Genomic DNA, 20,713 nt, shown 5'->3' with positions numbered 1-20,713 from the left:
ACACACACACACACACACACACACACACACACACACACACACATATATATATATATATATATATATATATATATGCAGGTTGTCCCATCTATAAGGCACCAAGATTTTAAAAAAAACGAGCAATTGCGTTGCTGGAAGGAAATCGAGTGCCTATTGTTGCCAATACAGTGCAGTCGCGGTCTGTATTTTTTTCATTACTGTGGTTTAATTAGGTACTTGTAATTGATTATCTAACTCGAGAAGTACTGTCCGACATATCAAAGCGTGATGAGAAATTCGTATAGCAAGAGGAAAAACTCCCGATACAGCTTTCTCTTGCTCAATGCATGCTCCATAAAAGTTTTTTTCCGAACGTGAAAGAAGCTTCCGAATACAGTCAACATTGCCGCGCGACTGGCCACTCGAGACATACATATGTATACAGGCTGCCGCAGCTATCACGCAGCACTATTAAAAAAAAAAGAGGAAAGGCGTTGCGCGAAGCCAACCTAGTGCGTATTGTTTCCAGTACAGCGGAGTAGCCTCCAGTGATTTTTTCGTTACTGAGATTTAATTAGGTAATTGTGATTAATTATCTAACTCGAGAAGTACTGTCCTAATTATCAAAGTGTCAATGAGAAGACTGTGGAGCAACATGAAAAACTCCCGATACAGCTTTCCGTTGCTCAATACCTGCACCCGCTCTGCTCTGTCTAGGCGCTCACGTGCCCGGCTCAATTGGTACGATTGCTTTGAAGCGGCCGGAAGCCGTTAGACAATCTGACAATTGTCTACTAAAGCATAAGCATTCTTGCCACCGGAAAGGAAAAGCAAGTAAGCGAAAGTAAGCAAATGCGAAGTCATAGCCCAAACAAACAATCATCCCGCATCAGTAGACAATTCTAAATATTCCTTCAGCTTTTTCCTTTCGAATTTGTTTTGTTGCATGCATTAATTTTTTTATAGTGATTCATTTTATGTGACGGACGGAAGGACAAGTTTCGTCGTTGAGTGGGCATAAAAATGCTAACGCATTTGAAGCAACTGGCTGAAGGTGGGATACGAACCCATGTTAGCACATTACTCATGCGATGCTCTTACCAATTGAGCTGCTGCGGCCCTGTTTTCTGATCCACTTTCTATGATATTTATGTCTGCCTACTAGAACTAATCCTGAGAGTGTTAACTAGTGCCACTACTGACGGCCAGGGCAGTGGCCGTGAATGGTGACTTCCCTGGGAGAACCATGAACGCTACCGAGGTCCAATTTAGTAGTTTGAAAGAGGCGGCGAGTATATTACAGGTAATGGTTTTGCGCAGTAAAATGTGTGGGGATGTATAACTGCCTTTTGTACAATTCTTTAGCAAGTTCTACAAAGCATTATATGGGAAAGGTTTCAGACGGGTGATTAATCTGCGGGTAAATTTTCAGAGTAAATTATTTGCTTACAGGCAACCGAAATTCTTAGTGCAACTGCTCAAAAGCAACAAAAAAAAACAAAAAAAAACAAAGCGGCATCGCTGGAAATTCGGTTGTAATTCTTCAAGGCTACACAAGTCTGCTCTTTTCTTTTGTGTCATGCCGTCGATATAAATATCATAGAAAAAGGTACTCGAATCACTACTTTGCCATACAGCTCTAAGAATAGGTCGTTCCGTGGTGTTATTAACCTGGGTTTGGGCTTCAACACCAGGTATAGACCACAAGGAATTTCACCGTGTAGTATTTTAGTTTTTAACCTGAAGCAATACGAGCAACTTGTTAATTTCTGTTTTGGTGAGCTCTTGTTCTCTTCTCGTGTATTCACTGATAATTTCACTGAACTAAGGTGATCTTTAATATTATTTATTAGCGTGATTTTGGTATGTTGTAGGCGTCGGAGCAGCGCTTGCTGCGGCGCCCCAATAAAGTCATGGTGGAAATTGAATGCTATGAGCGTCCGCTTTGAAACGGGGTCATAGGTTGTGCCACCCAGTTCTTGTTCTTATTTCCCCTAATGCCCTACCTATATTTAAAAAAAATGTAAACGCAAGAATTTCCAGCATCAATATTTCTGAACCGCTACTGGGAACAACTATGCAGGTGGGCACGGCGCTGACGCGCCCTAGCTCTGTCATTGACGTCCGTTCGCGTACAAGGGGAGCACGCGCGTGGCGCGCTAGCCAGAGAGGCTCGCCAGTTCAAGGCCATTCGTGACTATCCGTCGCTAGCCGCTTCTACGGGTGAACGGTTGTACTTGATTCTGGTACTGGCGCTTTCTTTCGAAAATTTCTAAGCTGTCGCAAATATAGTCGCGAGACATTAGCTCTCCATCATTTCTTAGGATTGCACGAGCCCACACATTTAACCGTACCGAGTAACCAACAGCCTTGAATGTAATTACCTTTTCCTTGCAGGATGCGTAGCCACTGCTACAGTTCAGCACCACACATCTCCCCGTCATCATCAAATTTCACGGATTAAAAGCGCACATTTTGTAGCACTCTGAAAAGCACGCGCACTCTACTGAGGATCCGGCGCCGCAGGCTCAATGCGGAAGCACGCCAGAACGAGAGCCAGAAAGCCTGCAAACCGCGAAGAAAACCATGACAGTTTGCTCGTCGGAGCACATCGCACCATATCTAAGCGGAGCTTTGCCTCTCGAGGTCCCCTACGCTCGAACGCTCACAACATGCGATCAAGTGAATTCGCGGGGCCGGCAGACGTGGTCTGCTCGGTGAGATCGTTGGTAGCTCGTTTCAGGGGCATCGTGGCATGCAATTTGAACATTACTAAGTAATCCCTACTGAAAAATCTCCGTTTCTTCTCCTTCCTGACATTATCAATTTAAATATGTGAAAATACAAAACACATGGGACGATATCGCATATTCGTGCGAAGCGCCCTATCGAAATACATGCGAACGATTGGAATGCGCCTGCCGTGTCATGTGTCGTGCTGCCAAGAAAACCACATTTCTTCATAGCGAAACCATGACGCTATCGCACCACGTGAACGCGCTGTCACAGCCCGACTTAGCCCCCTCCTGATATTTCCCTCCCTCTTTCTTTTTGTGTGGTCTGACTGGACGAGTATACAAAACTCCTGTCATTTTAGAGCGCAACTCCTAGAAGCCCGTCCTGCGTTTCGCGTCTGCGTTGTTCCTCGGCGTAACCGAGCGAACGAGCACAGCGAAGGATGAAATAGTGAACACAGAGCGCAGCGGAGGATGAAAGACGGCGATACCCATGAGTGCGCAACGAGGAGAGCGGAAAGGAGGGTGTCGTGGAACCATTAGGAGGAGGCTATGGCGAAAGCGTGGGAAGAATAGCATAGTGCCGCGCAAGACGGGCTGCTCGGAGAGGATCGCTACGAGAAGATGCCAGAGTAGCGCGCCGTCGTCTGTTCAGCGATGGCATGCGGCGAGCGCGTCACCGTTACCATATATGGAAACAAAGCTGTGCATAAGCGGACGCCTGTCTGCGGTGGCTGCTGTGAATGGCGCCCACGCGTCACCCACGCGCTGCCTCTCGCGATCTCCCCATTAGCGATGCTGTCGCGTTACACTTCAGCTCCATTTGCAATGTGCCACACGAGACAGATGGTTCGCGCCAGCTAATATATCGCGAAATGAGAACACGTATAGAGCTGCAGTGAAATTTCAAATTAGGGAGTATCGTAATTTCCGGCGAATTTTTTGTCTTTCTTTAATAAATTTTGGCTCCTCAGAAGATGTATTTGCCTCGCGCGTCATTACGCCGCCTGATTCCTGGCGATTTCATTTTTACGGGCACGTACCACAGGAGAGGAGCATCGTCGTCAATATGATGAGCGGAAAGCGCCAATTGAAGAAAGGTTGCCTTCTTTGGAATGTCGATTTCTCGCACGCACATTTCCCAGAAATACGTGTTTGTGATTAAAATCTGCCGGAAATTGCCATTTCTCGTACCGATAACTTCAGCTGCTTTGAGAAATCCACCCTTGAGGAGCAATAGGTGCTTGGTTCATAAGCAAATATTTAAGTACCTGCCACAGTAAAAAAAGTTTTGGCATGTGGATGCATACCACTGCCGAAACATTCTTCTAAAGGCATTCTTCTAAATTTCTTTCTTCTTTCGTTGTTCTCTTCGTACTTGTGCCACGTCTCTTGAATACCAATATTTTCCGGATAAACGAACTTAGGCAATTGAAAGAGCACCTAGGGTGTTGGTTTTTCTTATGAGGTCAACAGTAACGCCATTGTAGGATGCTATACAGATTCGTTAAACTTATGTTCCCGTTGAAATGAAGTTCCGTATAGCAGCTTTTTACAGCAGTTTTCTAATTTTCATGGACATACATATACATTTACAGGATAGCTAGAGTTTGCCATTGCTTACCCTGCTTATGTCATCTGCTCTTCAAACACGTTGAGAGTGGTTATTATTGCGATAGCAATTATATGGACACTCAAAAGCAGATTTCTGCCGTCGGCGTCGCCGTCGCCGTCGCCGTCGCCGTTGCCGTCGCCGTCGCCGTGAGGTTCCGTATGACGTCAATGGAGATGAAATCGTGGCCGCGCGCCGCCGAACGCTGTATGTGCGAGTGAAAGGGCGCGAGGGACGCGCTCTTTCTCGGGGAGTGAACGCACGGCGGAGAACAAACGCGCGTTCTGCGCCGTGCTTCCTTAAGGGCTGCAGAAGTAGGCGTCTCTTTCCTCCTTTACAATCACCATATATGTAGAGCAAACGCGCCTTCTTGCAAATGCGCGAGAGGCCGTGGGGGAGGGGGGGAAGGGGGAGGGAAGGGAGGCGACGTTTAGCTGCGGCACCAAGTGCCTATTTATATCAGAGGCTCCGGCAACAGTCACCAACGCCGCACGCATTTTGAGCGAACGCGGGCAAAACGCCGATGGCGTCGACAACAGTTCTGCGCGTTGCCGGTGCTGCTGCATGTCCAAGTTTATACAGCTGATAAAGCTAATATCACTACTCCGTATAGCTCTCTACAAATTTGCTATCGCAATTGATGCTTCACCTTTCAGGTGAAACTGCGACAACTTTTATTTCCTTATACATAACAAAGATCAATAGCCACTTTTTGTCGTTAATTTGCATCTTTTTCTTCCTGCCGAGGTCACCGACTCAAAGAAGGCTTTTATTATAACCACTCATTGGTTACGTAGTACTTTTGAGAGGATAACTTATTGTGCAGGATTATAACATTTTTGTTCAGACAATAGTTTGTGCGTTTGTTCCCCACAGGTTAGGTTCTCCTCATGATGGTGAGGGAACTTCAGTAGGTTGCCAACCTGGTGCGGGATACCTAATGAGCGGAGGAGCCGTGGGCGACATCCGCCCTCAATATTCACGGTGTAGCATCGAAGCCATCTCAGTCTTTGTGACGTAAGTGGTCTATAATTTTGATAATACATTGAGTGGAGTATAGCTTTACTTATGATTGCCTTGAGCCGCTTAGAGCGTTAAACTTTACCAAAATGACAACGCGTGGTTATACGTGTGATCAGCGCAACGTTGAAATATATGTTGGTATTTTGTATTCGTCTAGCCTCCGTGGCCAGGTGCTGGCACGTGCTGTGTAACATTTTGGAAAATAAACCTGCCAGGCTCCCATAACTGGGTGCACAGCATCAAATAAGATCACAGCAATAAATCAGGTTTATTATGCAGAGATCACGGAGAGTAGCTGTCGTTTTGGTAGTAGTGCTTCCTTCTGTACATAGCCGGAAACGCTGCAGAATCCACGCAATGAGTCATCAGCATCATCAGCCTACATCTATGTTCATTTCAGGACAAAGGCGATCGCCAGTTACCCCTGTCTTCGCTAGCTGACTCCAACTTGCGCCTGCAAATTTCCTAACTTCATCACCCCGCCTAGCTTTGTGCCTTTCTCCGCTGCGCTTTCTTCTCTTGGCACTCATTCTGTAGCTCTAATGGTCCACCGGCTATCCATCCTCCGCATTACATGGCCGGCCTAGTGCAAATAGTGCAGTCATGCAAATGTCAATCACCCCACCCGCAGTGGCTCTTGATCGTCCTGAATGATAATCTCACTATTTATAACTATTATGTTTGGACGAAAGGACCCGTCTATTGATTAAATATTTGCTCATTTTCGCGCTTCTACAGCGCGGTGTACTATGTTTTGGACATAAGCACCAGTGGTCACTGTCGCCGGTTGTGGGCGAGACTTGGCCCTTCACTCATTTAGAGGCAAGTAAGTTCACACTTATGGCGCCATTTTCATGCAGCACTGAGATCGTAATTTCTGATATAAATGTAAGACACTTAATGATATAATATTACGCCACCCATACCTTTAAGTTTTATTCATATTTTATGCGCTATTGTTTTGGTTGCGAATTGAATTCACGCCGAGAGAAAAAGCTCTCTAGCCTTCCTAGCACCGCCTTCTGTGGATGGAACAAAATATAGGATGTAACCTAAGCAAAAGCAGAAAAATTATTAAACTAGGTAGCATCCGGACACCGCAACCGGAATAAAATATTTATAAATTAAGTTCTAGCAAATGGAGTTAAACAATAAATAAAATGGTGGGTAAAGCGCATTAGAATTCGAAACATCTAAGGCATACTGAAGCGAAGTATTTTACCAAATTGTAAACGTGCGGCGCGGAAACACTTAAACTAGCATAGTCTATGATTCAGGCAGTGACATCTATAAAAAAGAGTTTTCAAGGTTGAATTCAGGCTTTTTATGTAGTGTTGAATATATTACCTTCTTTATGGTGGTGCACGGTAGCCAAGGGTCGAGATTTCTTATAATACATATTCTTACAAGAGATCCCAGTATTTATTCCTTTTGAACTTCTTGTGATAATAAATCCAGAGTTTTCTCTTTTTTTTCATTATGCTCAAATAGGAATCATGCTAAATGCTTGTTTGAAACAAATGACCCCATGCCAACAACTGAAGGAGAGGTTGTCATTAGTAGGCCAGTTGCTGCCACTGCTGATGACGCAACACACGAAAGGAAAAGATGGAGGAAGTGTAAAACATTCCTGCCGAAGGACCAATATATCTTGCAGACTGAGGTAAGCTAAGTGTTCTCCTCGACACTTCCTGGGATATTTCGTGATAATCTATCACTAATTTGCAGAGTAAACGTCTACTGATGGCCGTAAACGGCCGTGTACTGTTTCTCAGCATAACACATCTGTTGCGTTGTTCTCCCGGAGAGCTGTTTTCAACTTTCGGAAATTTGTTGTGTCTGTGTATTAAGCATCATTTCAATGTCTTTAGTTGTCGCATCAACTTAGGGGTATTGAACGGAGCACCAAGAAGCGAAATTTGCATATAGTTCCTAGTATGACGTTTGTTGCCTACATATTATTTAATGAGACAAGTTTCTGAAGCAGGTGAAATTGGCCACAGCGGCCCCTGTTGCGTTTGAAAAGATGTTTAGTTGTCAGCATTGGCTGTGCCTTGTTTATAGCTCCGTTAATTCATGCCGTGTCGAAATGTAGATAATCGGTAATAGAGTAATAGATAATAGAGTATTAGATAGATAGATAGATAATAATAGGTAATAGATAACCCTATAAAGGTCTCCATTCAGGCCAAGCTTTAAAAATGTGCGATTTTCCCCCAGCCGTGATTTCTTGGCGTCATCTCCTGGGGACTTTACGATTATTTAGGTTCACAGGTTGGCATGCATGTATGGATTTATGATCATGCTCTATTGCGTGATACGCAGGCTGGTTTCACCAAACAGTGAGAACTGTTTTGTGAAATCCGCCACCTGAACCACCGATCGCCGGTTCCGAAATCGTGGTATGATATACCTATAAAGCTTCGCTTAGAATTTCTCATTGGATTTGACCATAACCAAACAATGATGCACCTTAGTTTCTAGCAAACGTTTTCAAGAGCGGAGCTGGCGCATGTGCGCGTCGATAGTCAGGCCATATATCTACTAGATCTTTTCTATTGAGAACAAGTTGAGTAAGCAAATGTAATAAGTTACTAGTTGGCTGTACTAATACTTTACTTGATAATGCGAGCTTTCGCAGTTAAAAAGAATGCCTTAACCTCCGCGGTCTCATAGTACCAGATGGGGTGCATTGCTTTTTCTCCTTTTCAGGATTAGTGCAGCATCTATTGCGTAAAATATCGAACCCCATTTTAAAGTTTAAAGCACATGGAACCGTGTGAAAGTGGTTTGCGCGCATTACTGCTGTAAGCGTTTCTGGAAATTCTCACCAATTTGGTCAAAGCCGTTGTGTCGCCACTGATGCCAAAGGCAACCATCAAGTAGCTCTCGATTACAGTGAGTTGACACAAAAATAGAGAATGCAGTAAAAAGAGGTTTATGTACCACGCGATGTTAGATCTTCGTCTATGTCTTTTGTACAAGAATTTTTTTATGGCAACAGTCATAAGGAGACAGTTACATTCTCTATGTACATGGAGGTGCTGCCTCGAGCAACTACCCGGTCTTTTTAAACGAAACATTGTGTTGTTCACGTTCATATATGCCAGTCGGTAATTAGAACAGGCTTGAAACGTGATTATGCCTCTGTGTGGGCTCCGTGTCTGAGGACGATAAAGTGCAAGCGTCGAACTTACCTCTATAGTATTTCTTTCACCCGATTCAACAATAATACAGTCTACTACGACTGAAGTTTAGAAGGACGTTTGCGCACCTTTTTGCGACCGACGTGTTTATAATTTTGAATACGAAGGACTCTTCCTTGACCATCTAAAAAGTATTCACCTTATATTGCAGCAAATGTATGCGTACCCCTTCACATGTACAGTTCTCTGCACTGCTCGTTCAAAATCGTCAACTCTGCTGATCCTTTATTCAGTGGTTGCACCTAATGATACACCATGCGACAAGTGGGATGCATCCAAGGTAAGGGTTGTAGCTTCCACTGTCATCATTTCTTTTGAAGTGGCATTATGGTTAGAGCAACACCGCTACAGCTTCTAGCGTAACAAATTTTTTGAACAATCCTTTCTGAGGATAAAAAGATCCGTCGCTTGGTAGTCATCCAATAAGAGCTGCGCCACACAAGAGAAGGACAGTAAGGGAAGCAATTCATGACAAGTGTGGCACATATGTTCTCTTTGGTTCCTCATTTTTCTGTCGTAATGTGTAGTGGTGGGGCTCGCAATACAGTATTCATTGAACAGCCAAAGAACTTGTGGTTTTGAGCAAGCATGTCACCCGAAATTCAGAATATTTTAACATGGTAGATCGGAGAGCCATATTGCCGGCGTCTGTTGATCTCCTTCCAAAAACTCAGATTTCTTGTTCATAATGTAATGAATGCACTATACCAGATCAAACTTCTTGCCTACAACATTTATACAACACTTGAAAAGACGTCCAGCTTCAACCTCACCTATCTTATAAATGCGCCCTTGACTATCGGCGTATAGATTATTGTTGACATGTTACCATGGATAGTCCCACCGTTTCCTGTATTCCTGCAACAAAATATCTTGTGAGCTGCCTGATCCCTGCTTGCTGTCTTTTTATTTTTCAGGTCTGCAGGAGAGGGCGATGCAAATAGAACGGAAATAAAATTGTATTCAACGTAGATTCTCTGTAAGACAGATGGCAATCTTTATTCTTTGTAGAGAGTGCGGAGTAATAAAGGTAACTTGATTGATACAGTACTGTGTGCGATAGGGCTTTGTTCTGTCCTTTCTACGGGGTGTCCTACCTAACTTTAGCCAAACATTGAAAATATGCAAATGCCACGTAGCTGGACAAAACCAAGGTAATGTTGTCTGCCGTCGCTTGGAAATACTCATTATTTTTGCATGCCCCCTAATTACACAATTAGTAATAATTATATGATCAACTTCTCAAATGTTATAGTTACATGGAAAATGCCAATGACAAAATTGTAGAGCAACATGAAAAACTCCCCATACAGCGCTCAATGTGTGCTACATAGAAGTGCTTTTCGAGCGTGAAAGAAGCCCGCGAATACAGGCAAAGTGCCTCGAGTGGGCAGTCGAGCTGCAATATCAACCCACCAATGCATAGTCAAGTAGACTAAGTGATGAGCTGTCGGACGTTACCGTTTCATAGGTGACTGCTATGCTTACACCTGTTTATGACGAGCCGGTGCCACATGCGAGATCGACTGACACAAAGCGTTTTGAATTTGTAGAAGGCCTGTTTAATAGGTAAAATCCCACTTATTAGATTGCACAACATAATTCATATTCTTAAATAAACTGAGCATCTCGATGTTGGGTTATTCTTCCTCACATGGAATGAAATGTCATCAAATATACTTGTTGAATACATCCCTTCCCATAACACAGGACCTTATAAAACAGCAGAAACGTCCCCCGCCTAAATCTTGCTGTAAATTAGTATCGGCTGTCTGGAAGTCGCTTGCAGAATAAACCGACTTGAAATTTTACCGACGAAGATATTTCGTCAGAGAATTTAGTATAGAACACGTATTTCCGTATTTTACAGCTCCTATCATTGGCGCAGGAGAAAAATACACTCTATAAGTAACTGGTCGGTCAAATAGACGTGGGGTGGTCGAGTGATGGCTACAAAAAACATGACATAAATACAGCAGGGGGCATATTGTGGCAGTCGTCAGATACTATTAATCTTGCAGCATTGAAACACATTAAATCACAAGGAAGGCGGATTCCACGTCAGGCAAATATAACAAGCTGGGAAATGTTTCCCCCAGGTGTAAAGATGACAAACAGTAGACGACAGTTTGAACAAGCTTAAGGCTGAAGAGGCAAAATACATAGCTGGCCCTTGGTGACTGACTAAATTAAATGCTTAGAATTTCAGGCCGATGCTCTCTCCAGGAATAATATAGCATGTGTCTAGTTCGAAGCATTAATCGGAGTGGTTCTTAAAATACAAAGAAATACCAGAACGTAATTAAATGTACCTAAGTGTATAACAAGCCAACTGTGTTAACGTTCTTTAACATTGTCAGTAGGGAGATTCGTAACATAAGTGAGGGTCCTGCACAGGTAGCTGACGAATTCATGTACATATCAAAGAGAACCTCGACACCGATACGTAATTTGCACTAATAGCACTATTCAAAACTATCTACGCTGTCAAGCATCTCCCGTTTAAACGAAAAGAGCCAATTCTTATCCCAGTTTTAAGAAAAGCAAGGACTCATTCTCTGGGACAAGTTACCATGTGATAACTTTTACAAGTTCTCACTGTAAGCTCTGCAAAAAATGATAAGGAGCTGTTTTTTTTTTACATTTCACAGAACCAAGCAAAATGCTTGATGCATGATACATTTATTCCGGAAGAGCCCTTCTGTTGCACATTTTTCGAAATGGCAAAGGCACAAGCCAGGTTGCACTTCCAAGACCCCTTTTCTCATTTTCGGCGAAAAATATTGTTCTTTCATACATGGTTTTCTGTGTATTGCTAGCTACGGGTTTGGAATGCATGACGTGTTCTTCAGCATCCGATGTTCTCATACGATCGCGTATATAAACAGGAAGCGGTATGCAGACCAGACTTCGTCTTTATGTGAATAGCGTAACAGAGATGATGAAGTCTGGGTTTTTATGGCACAAGCACCAAATTTGGTTAAACAGTGCGAAGAGGATGAGTTGCCAATATGTTGACAGGAGGGTTTGTTTATGTATAGGAGGGTTTGTTTTACCACAAAATTATAAGTCTATATACGAGCATTTCAATTGCTCTGCGACATTCAAAAAGCACAAAAAGCAAATGTGGCCGTAGGATGCTATGACTCAGTCGAATGACGCGAGGAAGTATGTCCAAATGACGCGAGGAAGCTTGTCCAAATTATTGGTAGAAGCATCGACTTGTGCGAACAAAAGAATGCCAAACAGATTTTTTAAGTGGAAAGGAAATGTCAACGTCAGTAGCCTCCATGTGAAGTGTATATGAAATAGTCTTGTGCTACTCATACAAAACCATTATCGTGTAAACGAACAAAAATATACCGTTAGAAAAGTTGGATGGCCTTGTCGAATATATGACAGCGCATTGTATTGCTTAACGTGCGCCTATTGCGCGCATTAAAAACGGTGGTGATGCAACTATACGATTAACACAGCCGGCTGTAATGGCCGTATTGTAAAGCCTTTAAATGCATTGGTCGCACTCTAAGACCTCGGGGAGGTAACAAGAAAAGGCTGTATAGATGACTAAATTTTGACGAAAATTTACACTAATTTTTGGCAAATTTTTGCTGTACAGTCAATATCCAAGTATTCTTGATCAAAGGCTTTCACGTTGTCATTGTATTCGACGAAAACAGCTGGTTGCATTTAAGCTGGTACACGCTGTGACCTTATCTCCGCTGACGCATGCAAGTCATTTTCTAAGTAATCAATGCAGTTCCGTCAACTTTCTCTCGCAGTTGCAAAATATCAAAATTGGCTCCAATCTGGCGTGGCTTATACAGTAGCCTTCGAAATAATTATTTTTCAGAATAGATGTATAAAAAATGTGACACATATGAAAGCCTGAAACCTGCCACTACGGTTGGCTCCCCCGTTGCCTGAAGGTCTGTTGCCAGTTTACCCCAATTTTTGTGTTGTAGGTAGAACAAATGCTTTGTCGACCGGCGCTAGTAAGCAAAACAACCTGCCTCCTTCGCTAGGCAGCTTCATTTACTCGCAACCCATTTCTTAAGCGTAGTATCTCTAGTGATCCTTATGTCATCTGTCTGAAGTACATCAGTTAACTGATCAAACGTAAAGAGATGTCATGGTTAGAATTCACAAATGCTATATTCCCAGGTAATGTGGTTAGGGATCTGATTCGATCATTTCCGCGCCACACATTACAGCTTTTGGACATAGCTTGCACCCTTTCGTGCTTTGTTGTTGTACCCCTGGTTTCTAAAAGGTCTGCATACATGTAGTTTTTACAGTAAGTGCGTGTTTCCGTAGCTGCTTAAAATTGCGGTGTCTGGAATTATGTATTGTGCTCGCACGGCCTGCAAACTAAACTGAGCTTCAGCAAGGATGGACAATGAACATTGACTGGCTTCAGAATTGGCTTCAGAACTGGTTTGGGAATTATGTTGTGAAGCGTAAGCGCCTTAGCAACAGTGTAGCGCTGTCCTGTGTTGCAGTAAGCTTAAGTTTCAGCACCTAGTCTCTCCATTTCATGATGAGTTCTATAGCTCCGAAAGTACGTCACGCAATTCAATGAACATATTACAGAGGCCTGCTTTCTATCTTAAAACATACCTTAGTTGCCCTACGCCTAATGAGGTCAGATTAGTCTGATAGCTAGCCCACTCCTAAAGAGTTTTGACGAGTCACTTCTGTCATCATTCTTCATTCATTGCAAGAACTACCGTTGTTTTAACTACAGTAGTTCTACTACTACCTTCTACGGTAACTACGTAAGTTTAAGTACGGTAGTTACGGTAGAGGACCTACTGCATTTGTTGCCAAGCCATCCATGTCATTGTAATTGTTAGTGCGAATCATTTAGGCTATTTCTCTGCATCACGCCTGTTGAGGTGGTAAGTTGTATGGGTAGGAATTGTAAACACTATAGCATAGCTATGATGATGCGCTAAAAATTATGGTTCTGGGTTACCACATATAGTATAGATTCTATGCCGGAAGGGATACAATTGAACATGAGCACTTTGAATGGATTACACACTATGTGCTTAAGCAATGATAATGGTAGGGGGCAAATTATGTAGTTCTGCCAAAGTCTGCAAGGTGGAGCAGCACGGAAATAATTGGCATCCGTTTAGATTATAGAACCAACCTACAAAGGGAGTCAATACGCGCTTGTTAGAAAGAAAGCTTCATAATTTCTTGTAATTAGCGTTCGTAAAAACAATACGGTATCTATCGGTAGCTTCCCGGTATCTACTTAACTTTCTATCAGTCTGCGCGTATAAGTATATATATATATATATATATATATATATATATATATATATATCAACATATTGCCACAAGTCAACAAACAATGGCACCAATGACAGCATAGTGAAAATTATCTGCAGCTCGTAATTTCCACAAAAATGGCAATGACAGCGGATAAAAAAACAAATGGCCGAAGGGGGCATGCGAATCTTCGCATTGCGCGTGCGACCTGCCGGGGTGGCTAAGTCAGCTAAGGCATTGCGCTGCTGAGCACGAGGTCGCGGGATCGAATCCCGGTCGCGGCGGCCGCATTTCGATGGAGGCGGAATGCAACAACGCCCGTGTGCTTGCGTTGTAGTGCACGTTAAAAAAAACCCAGGTGGTCAGAATTAATTCGGAGCCCTCCACTACGGCGTGCCTCATAATCAGAACTGGTTTTGGCACGTAAAACCCTAGAAAGAAGAAGAAGCATTGCGCGTGCGATGCTCTTGCCAACTGAGCTACGATGGCGCCGTTCTCCCCTCCACCTTCTGCGCTAATGTGTATCTGCTAGAACAAACACTGGGAGTGTCAGCCAGCTCCACCACTCACGACCTTGGCGGCAGATGTGGGACATCCTTTCTGCCGCAGGCGTCACGTCTACGTGAACATTTCTGGGTGAATACAGCGGGTGGATAAACCCACACGTGCTACCTGAAGGCACCAAAGCAGCCGGATTCGTGACTCTGGCTATGTAATGAACGAGAGGCGCCGCGGTAGTTAGCGCATTTGAGAAGAGCGTAGCACGCGTAATGCGAAGACGGGGGCTCGTATCCCTCCTACGGATAGTTGTGCTCTCATCCACCTTTATTTCCGTTTATTTATCATGTCTTTATTTCAATTAGGAACTGCAGATAATTGCCGCTATGCTGTTCTGGGTGCCATTGTTTGTTGACTTTTTGATATGACTAATAAAAATTGAGCTCCTGTTTCCTTTTCTATTGTACATGTATATATATAATCGGTTACCGGCAACATCTGTCTATGGGTAGTCTACGGCCTGGTTGGTTCAGTATTGCGCTGCTGTAATGCGGGCACCAGTTTTGACATCTACCATGGCTTGGGTCACAGGATAAGTGACACTGGCTATGTGTCTCTTTTCAATGACCAATTTAGCAGTGCTTGCTTCATTAAAGCCATCGCAATTTGGTCTTAAGACGTACATCAAGCTAGCCGCGGAGGCCAGCAAAGTTATGATTATGTAAACCACATGACTATGCAATTTTATTAGGTACAAGAACATTGATTTGGAGCAGAGGAGACAAAGTTATGAACATGTAAACTACATGAACGTTCAGTTTCATTAGGTAGAAGAACATTAATTTGGAACGTACGAAGTTTCGAGGATTAGACTATAGATGCAACACGGTGAGAAAATGTCCTGCTAGATTTCTGTGTGGAAGTTTGAGTCCACTAAGAGCCGTAGTGATACATTCAGTCTTTAAAGAAAACTTTCCATTCATTCACATGACTACGTCACACGAACCACCAACCAATGACGCTAGCAGTCATTCTCCCATATTTGTGGACAAGCAGCGGTGTGTTTGACTCAGAAACGCAGAAATATGAGCTTTTTATGTTTGTAATAAACAACTTCTCGAAGATCAAAATTGTTCACACATGCCGCTAAGTAGTCGCATGTGATGCTTTGGTTATTTATTTTGATTTTTAATTATTCTCAAAATATTATTTTCGGAAAATGTGAGCTTTCCTGTTGTCCTTCCCTAAAAGTGCTAGACCCTAATAATAATACTGACAAATATTGTAGTGGCTCCGTGTCCGAAAAAAGTGTATGGATATTTGAACGTGCGGATGTGCTGCTTGCCAATTATTTACTTGGTAAGCTACAAAATGGTATCCGAGAGATAAGATAGTATCCCCGAAAGATACCCAATTAGATATAGGCTAATGCTGCACACAATTACCATAATTTTTGTGCAGTTTTTTTTCTCGAGTGAACAGATGCAAAATGAAAATAAGCAGAAAAGTGTCCCATAATTAAAATGATGTGAATTAGTAACAATACAAAAAATATGACAGACAATTCACTGGCATCAAAGCAGATAAGTAGCGCCTTAAGAGCAAGCGTATCGGTTCCGAAAATCTTCAAAGGCTTCCAAAGAAACAGTACGATTGGGGAAGACTCCGCCGGTATATCAACGTTTTATTAGGGTCATTATTCCTTGCAGCACATTGACAGTACGTATCCTACGCGGGAATGCCTCACGCATTGCTGTCCTACTGTAGCAATGAAGATTTTATATGGCCTTACACAGAAAATATTTTACACTAAATCTATGAACAATCGCTTACCAACCATGACTTGTTAGCCACTAATACAGTGTAAATACGTTGTACAGGGGAATTACTTCTCCTTGGATTACAAAAACAGAGGTACTCCTAATATCTTAGATAAGCGTTATTGTCATGACGTGTCCCACATCGTTTGAAGTCTACATGAGAAAGGTCGAGAATTACTGCTCGCCGTGAGACAGTTTAGTTTTAACATTTCGCGCTACCTGACATGATTTGGATGTTTTATTTACGCTCCTTCTTTCACAAGTATGCATATGAAAAGCTACACAGAGAGCTTGTAAATACCTGCTTCATGATGATTATGCTAGGGCTTATAAAATATCCTTGTAAAGTACGCAACTATCAGAAAGAACAGCACTGGAGCTGTGATTACATCACAGAACTTCCTCGGAACCGGAAGGCAGCCGAGCGCATTCGTCGTCGAAAACTGGTGTCTTCAACAGCCTCAGCTCTTCGTCATACATCTGTTGTAACCGCAAGCGTCCGCCGTCATCGAGTGGGATCTGTGCACGTCTACCTGTGCACGCATGACACCACGCTAGTCAATCCTAAATGATATGTTTGCTTTGTAAGTTATTCCGCAATCACCAATGTGATATATATATATATATTATTCACTGTTGTAAAAAACTGGGCGTGCGTTTGTGAAGGTTTTTTTTATTTTGTGCTTCGTGTAAAACATTAGAAGACGTAGCGAAAATAGTGCGCCTGCCATTAAAATTCTTTACGTCTAGTAAAATAACCATTTGGTAATATTGCTCACCAATTTATTTACGATGCCGCCTCAATATACTTCATTTTTTCCCGTGGTCACAATACCACGTTATTATTTTTAATAATATTGCCGCGTGTCTAGTGCGGCAAACACGACGACGTAACAAGACATATCGGCACTTGTGAAAAACATTCTTTAGCACGAGCTTCTTTAAAAGGTCCGGCGATATCTGTGCTGCCGGCAACTGCGCATATCACTGCAGCCAGATATAGGCAGTTTCCTTTGACCGAAGACAAGAAAAACCTCGCATTAGCAAAATCCATCGATTTTATGCATCTAAATTATTCTAGGAACCGACAGTGGTGTCCTAACCGGCAATTCGAAATAACATTTACAAGGCTGCGTTGCCGTATTCCACAACTAAATTTTTATTTACACAGATGTGGTGTGGCGGCATCTCCATTATGCTACCTCTGCAATGAACCAGAATCCTTCGATCACTTTTTATTATCGTGTCGGAGGTTTTCTAATCATCGACAACGATGTTTGAAAATCCCACTTCTCAATCTAGGACTGCCATTAAGCAGTTCAGTTATACTCTCACTTGGAGCCATGGTGTTAGGATATAGCCACGGGAATGTTTGCCGAGCCATTTATAATTTTCTTTGTGATACAAAAAGATTTCCTCATAAATTTTCCCCATTTTCCCACGATTGATTTATTTATCCTTCAATAAATTATAGATTTAACATATTCAGAAAGTAATGTGACAAAATCACAATTATATTATTATTAATATGATTATTCAAAATTTACGCCTATCCTTTACTATATTTAATTTATTATTAAATTCATATTACTAATCCTATCTTGGCAAGGCTGACTAACTTATTATAGACTACTTAATACTTTTATTATCGTTTCGTTTCCCATCTTAAATTATTCACTTATTTTCCTTTAATTTTTATTACTCATTTATTTCAAAACAAATTCATCTTAAATTTCGATCATAATACCACCCGGTTCGTGGCCTATCCCCCACACTGGGTTGTGCCATTGATTGAGGCATCATCATCATGATCATCATAGAGAGCAACAAGAAGAAGCAGTGACTAGCGCGCGGTATTAAAAACCGCCCGTTCTTGTTACTGCCTCTGCCGACAAGGGTGTTTCGTTTGTCCCTCGAGTTCCCGACGTCGCGACAATATCATCAAATAGGGTATGAAATATAATCTCCGGAACTATATTTGCCTTCAGATGCAATGAGCTTGTAACATGGTAGGTCACAAGCAGAATCAAGAATGTGAGGTGGTACAATATTTACCTCTTTTTTTACGGCAAAAGAAGGTGTTTATAGATAGGTTCGAGGCCGACCATTTAGCTGGCTGTTTTCAAGCCACAGAGGCATAGCAGCTCGTTCACGAGCGTCGAGTTCTGTACAATTAGGAAAAGAGACTGTCATCACTAAATTATGCGTTTACGAAGCCCTAATGACGCGTGGGTTTGTACAGGGTCGACCGCATCTAAGGTGAACACCTCATTAGTATTCAAGACATCATAGAAGCTGATGTTCAGCACATAATTCGAGAAATCATTGTTATGTTTATCGACAGATTGATTACACATCGTATAACGAACATTTCACTCGTGCAGTAGAATAAACACTGTAGTTTTACCGGCTTGAATACTAATGAGGTGTTCACCTTAGATGTGGGCGACCCTGTACGTTGTACGGTGTGTTGCTGTAAGCGTCATCGTGCAGTGCAAAGAGGACGACGTAACAAGACATATCGGCACTTGATAAAAACATAGAGAGCAAGAAGAAGCAGTGACTGGCGCGCGGTATTAAAAACCGTCTGTTCTTGTTACTGCCTCTGCCGACAAGTGCGTTTCGTTTGTTCCTCAAGTTTCCGACGTTGCGACAATATCATCGAACATGGTAAGAAATATAATCGCCAGAACTATATTTTCCTTTAAGTGCAATGAGCTTGTAGCATGAGCAGAATCAAGAATGTGAGATGGTAGAATACTTATCTCTTTCTATTTTTACGGCAAAAGAAGGTGTTTATAGATAAGTTCGAGGCCGACCATATAGCTGGGTGTTTTCAAGCCACAGAGGCATAGCAGGTCCTTCACGAGCGTCGAGTTCTGTACAATTAAGAAAAGAGACTGCCATCACTAAATTATGCGTTTACGAAGCCATAATGACATGTGGATATGTATGTTGTACGGTGTGTTGCTGTAAGCGTCATCGCGGAGTTCAGAAGAGTAAAATGTCAAATGTAAAGATCGAGCGGGCAATAAAAGTCAATAACTTCAAATGCCTCTGAAAAATCATGATATAAAGTACGTTATAAAGTACCTTTGTGGCACTCATGGGTGACTGTTAGTACGAAAACCAACGATTATATTTATAAATTCAGATGGGATCGCATTGCCTATGCTGCATCAGTAACACGCACTAGCACGATTAGTATTTCAACTAGACGTGTAATAGCGCAGCCAGGGCCGGTATAACGTAACCTATCCTAATCTGTTTTTATGACAAATCCACCATTAGCCTTCCGTGATAAGTCAGACTGATTCGGTTGCAGCCCATATGGGTGGTCGCCACGCCTATTTCGGCCGAACCCGAGCCATTTTGACCTATCAATGGTCAATGTGGAATAATAACAGATTGGAGCAGTTTTACGTTATACCGGCCCAGGCATACATATATGCTATAGTACTTCACAATTGTTTCAAAATTAGGGTGGCTGTCTAAAACCTCGCACAGCTTAAGGGAGAAAGCAGGGGCGTTATTTGAATAAGGATTCCGCCGCCTAGTTTTTACTTCATGAATATTCAAGTATTCGCTGCGCGCCTCCCATTTCCTTGCTCCACCCACGGCAATATTAGATATCTGGATCTGCGCCGATGTGACTTAGCTACGAGGCTTCAACGTACTGTCGCTCTCGTTCTTATGTGGCTAAAGTGGAAAATATGCACTGTTTAAGAAGAAACAATATTTCATATTTTAGTTGGATCTCGTGCTCTCTTGAGCGCGGTTTCTTGGAATTGTTTCGACTGTATCAGTGGTGCTGGAGACCGAAGATGTGCCATCGACGTGTACTCGGGTGCAAAAGGGTCTACTTTATTCTAAAGATGTTTTTCCTCTGTCCCTACATTCTCGGTAAATATGCTTACCTTTCACTTCATTACAATTTTTACCGCAACAGATTCTGCATATTGGATCCAAATATTTTATAATCAAAAGGATTATTGTATATTGTGTCACATGCGTTGATCCAATTGGTTAATCCCTCTTATATAGCACTTGGTCCTAACGAGAAGGTGAAACGTGTCTTCGCAGTAGTAGTTGTAGCTTTGTTGGACGTTAAGAGATACAATCGAGTGGCGGGAGATAGGTTGAGTGCTCGGCGTATGTGAAGCCGGCAAATCACAGGCTGTCACAAAGTGTACAAACCGAAGCCGAAGGGGTCGTCCCTAAATCGTGGCACGAGCTCGTGTTCAGCCGCCACGAATGGCACACTACTGTTATACCCCGTTAACTCAAAGTAGTAAAAACTGGGAAAAAATTGAGGTAAGCGGAGTTTAGGGATAGCGAAATTCACGAAAACATAAGCATAACCACCGCGCATAGCCAACATGGCGACTTTCCAATATGGCGCTGGTAACAGCCGCCGATTTTCTAACAAAAGCTCAATGTACCGGGAGTTGTACTTTTAGTAGTTCACTTTTGCGATATTATGCGCGACCCAGCAACCGACACGTCGGTCGTGTATAGGCAACGGCGAACCTAGCACATGTAAGCGCAAACGCAGAT

The 20,713-nt window shown here is 42.6% G+C and overlaps 2 protein-coding genes across 2 annotated transcripts in view; both read left to right on the top strand.

Moving 5' to 3' along the window:
- Window positions 1-9,573, top strand: part of LOC125940023 (A disintegrin and metalloproteinase with thrombospondin motifs 13-like) — a 33,353-nt gene extending 23,780 nt beyond the window's left edge. Inside the window, exons 7-10 of the mRNA XM_049655680.1 lie at window positions 5,203-5,343; window positions 6,841-7,012; window positions 8,707-8,835; window positions 9,473-9,573. Of these exons, the coding sequence (XP_049511637.1) occupies window positions 5,203-5,343; window positions 6,841-7,012; window positions 8,707-8,835; window positions 9,473-9,499 (469 nt within the window). The 3' untranslated portion in view covers window positions 9,500-9,573. The remainder of the gene's footprint in view (window positions 1-5,202; window positions 5,344-6,840; window positions 7,013-8,706; window positions 8,836-9,472) is intronic.
- Window positions 9,574-19,694: 10,121 nt separating this feature from the next.
- LOC125940020 (venom metalloproteinase antarease-like TpachMP_B) overlaps window positions 19,695-20,713 on the top strand; it is a 28,432-nt gene continuing 27,413 nt past the window's right edge. The window contains exon 1 of the mRNA XM_049655672.1: window positions 19,695-20,059. Within this exon, the coding sequence (XP_049511629.1) occupies window positions 19,870-20,059 (190 nt within the window). The 5' untranslated portion in view covers window positions 19,695-19,869. The remainder of the gene's footprint in view (window positions 20,060-20,713) is intronic.

The sequence above is a fragment of the Dermacentor silvarum genome, chromosome 9 (assembly GCF_013339745.2).
Source record: "Dermacentor silvarum isolate Dsil-2018 chromosome 9, BIME_Dsil_1.4, whole genome shotgun sequence".
NCBI lineage: Eukaryota > Metazoa > Arthropoda > Arachnida > Ixodida > Ixodidae > Dermacentor > Dermacentor silvarum.
The sequence above is the reverse complement of the archived record's forward strand: the minus strand, read 5'-3'. Positions and strand labels throughout refer to the sequence as shown.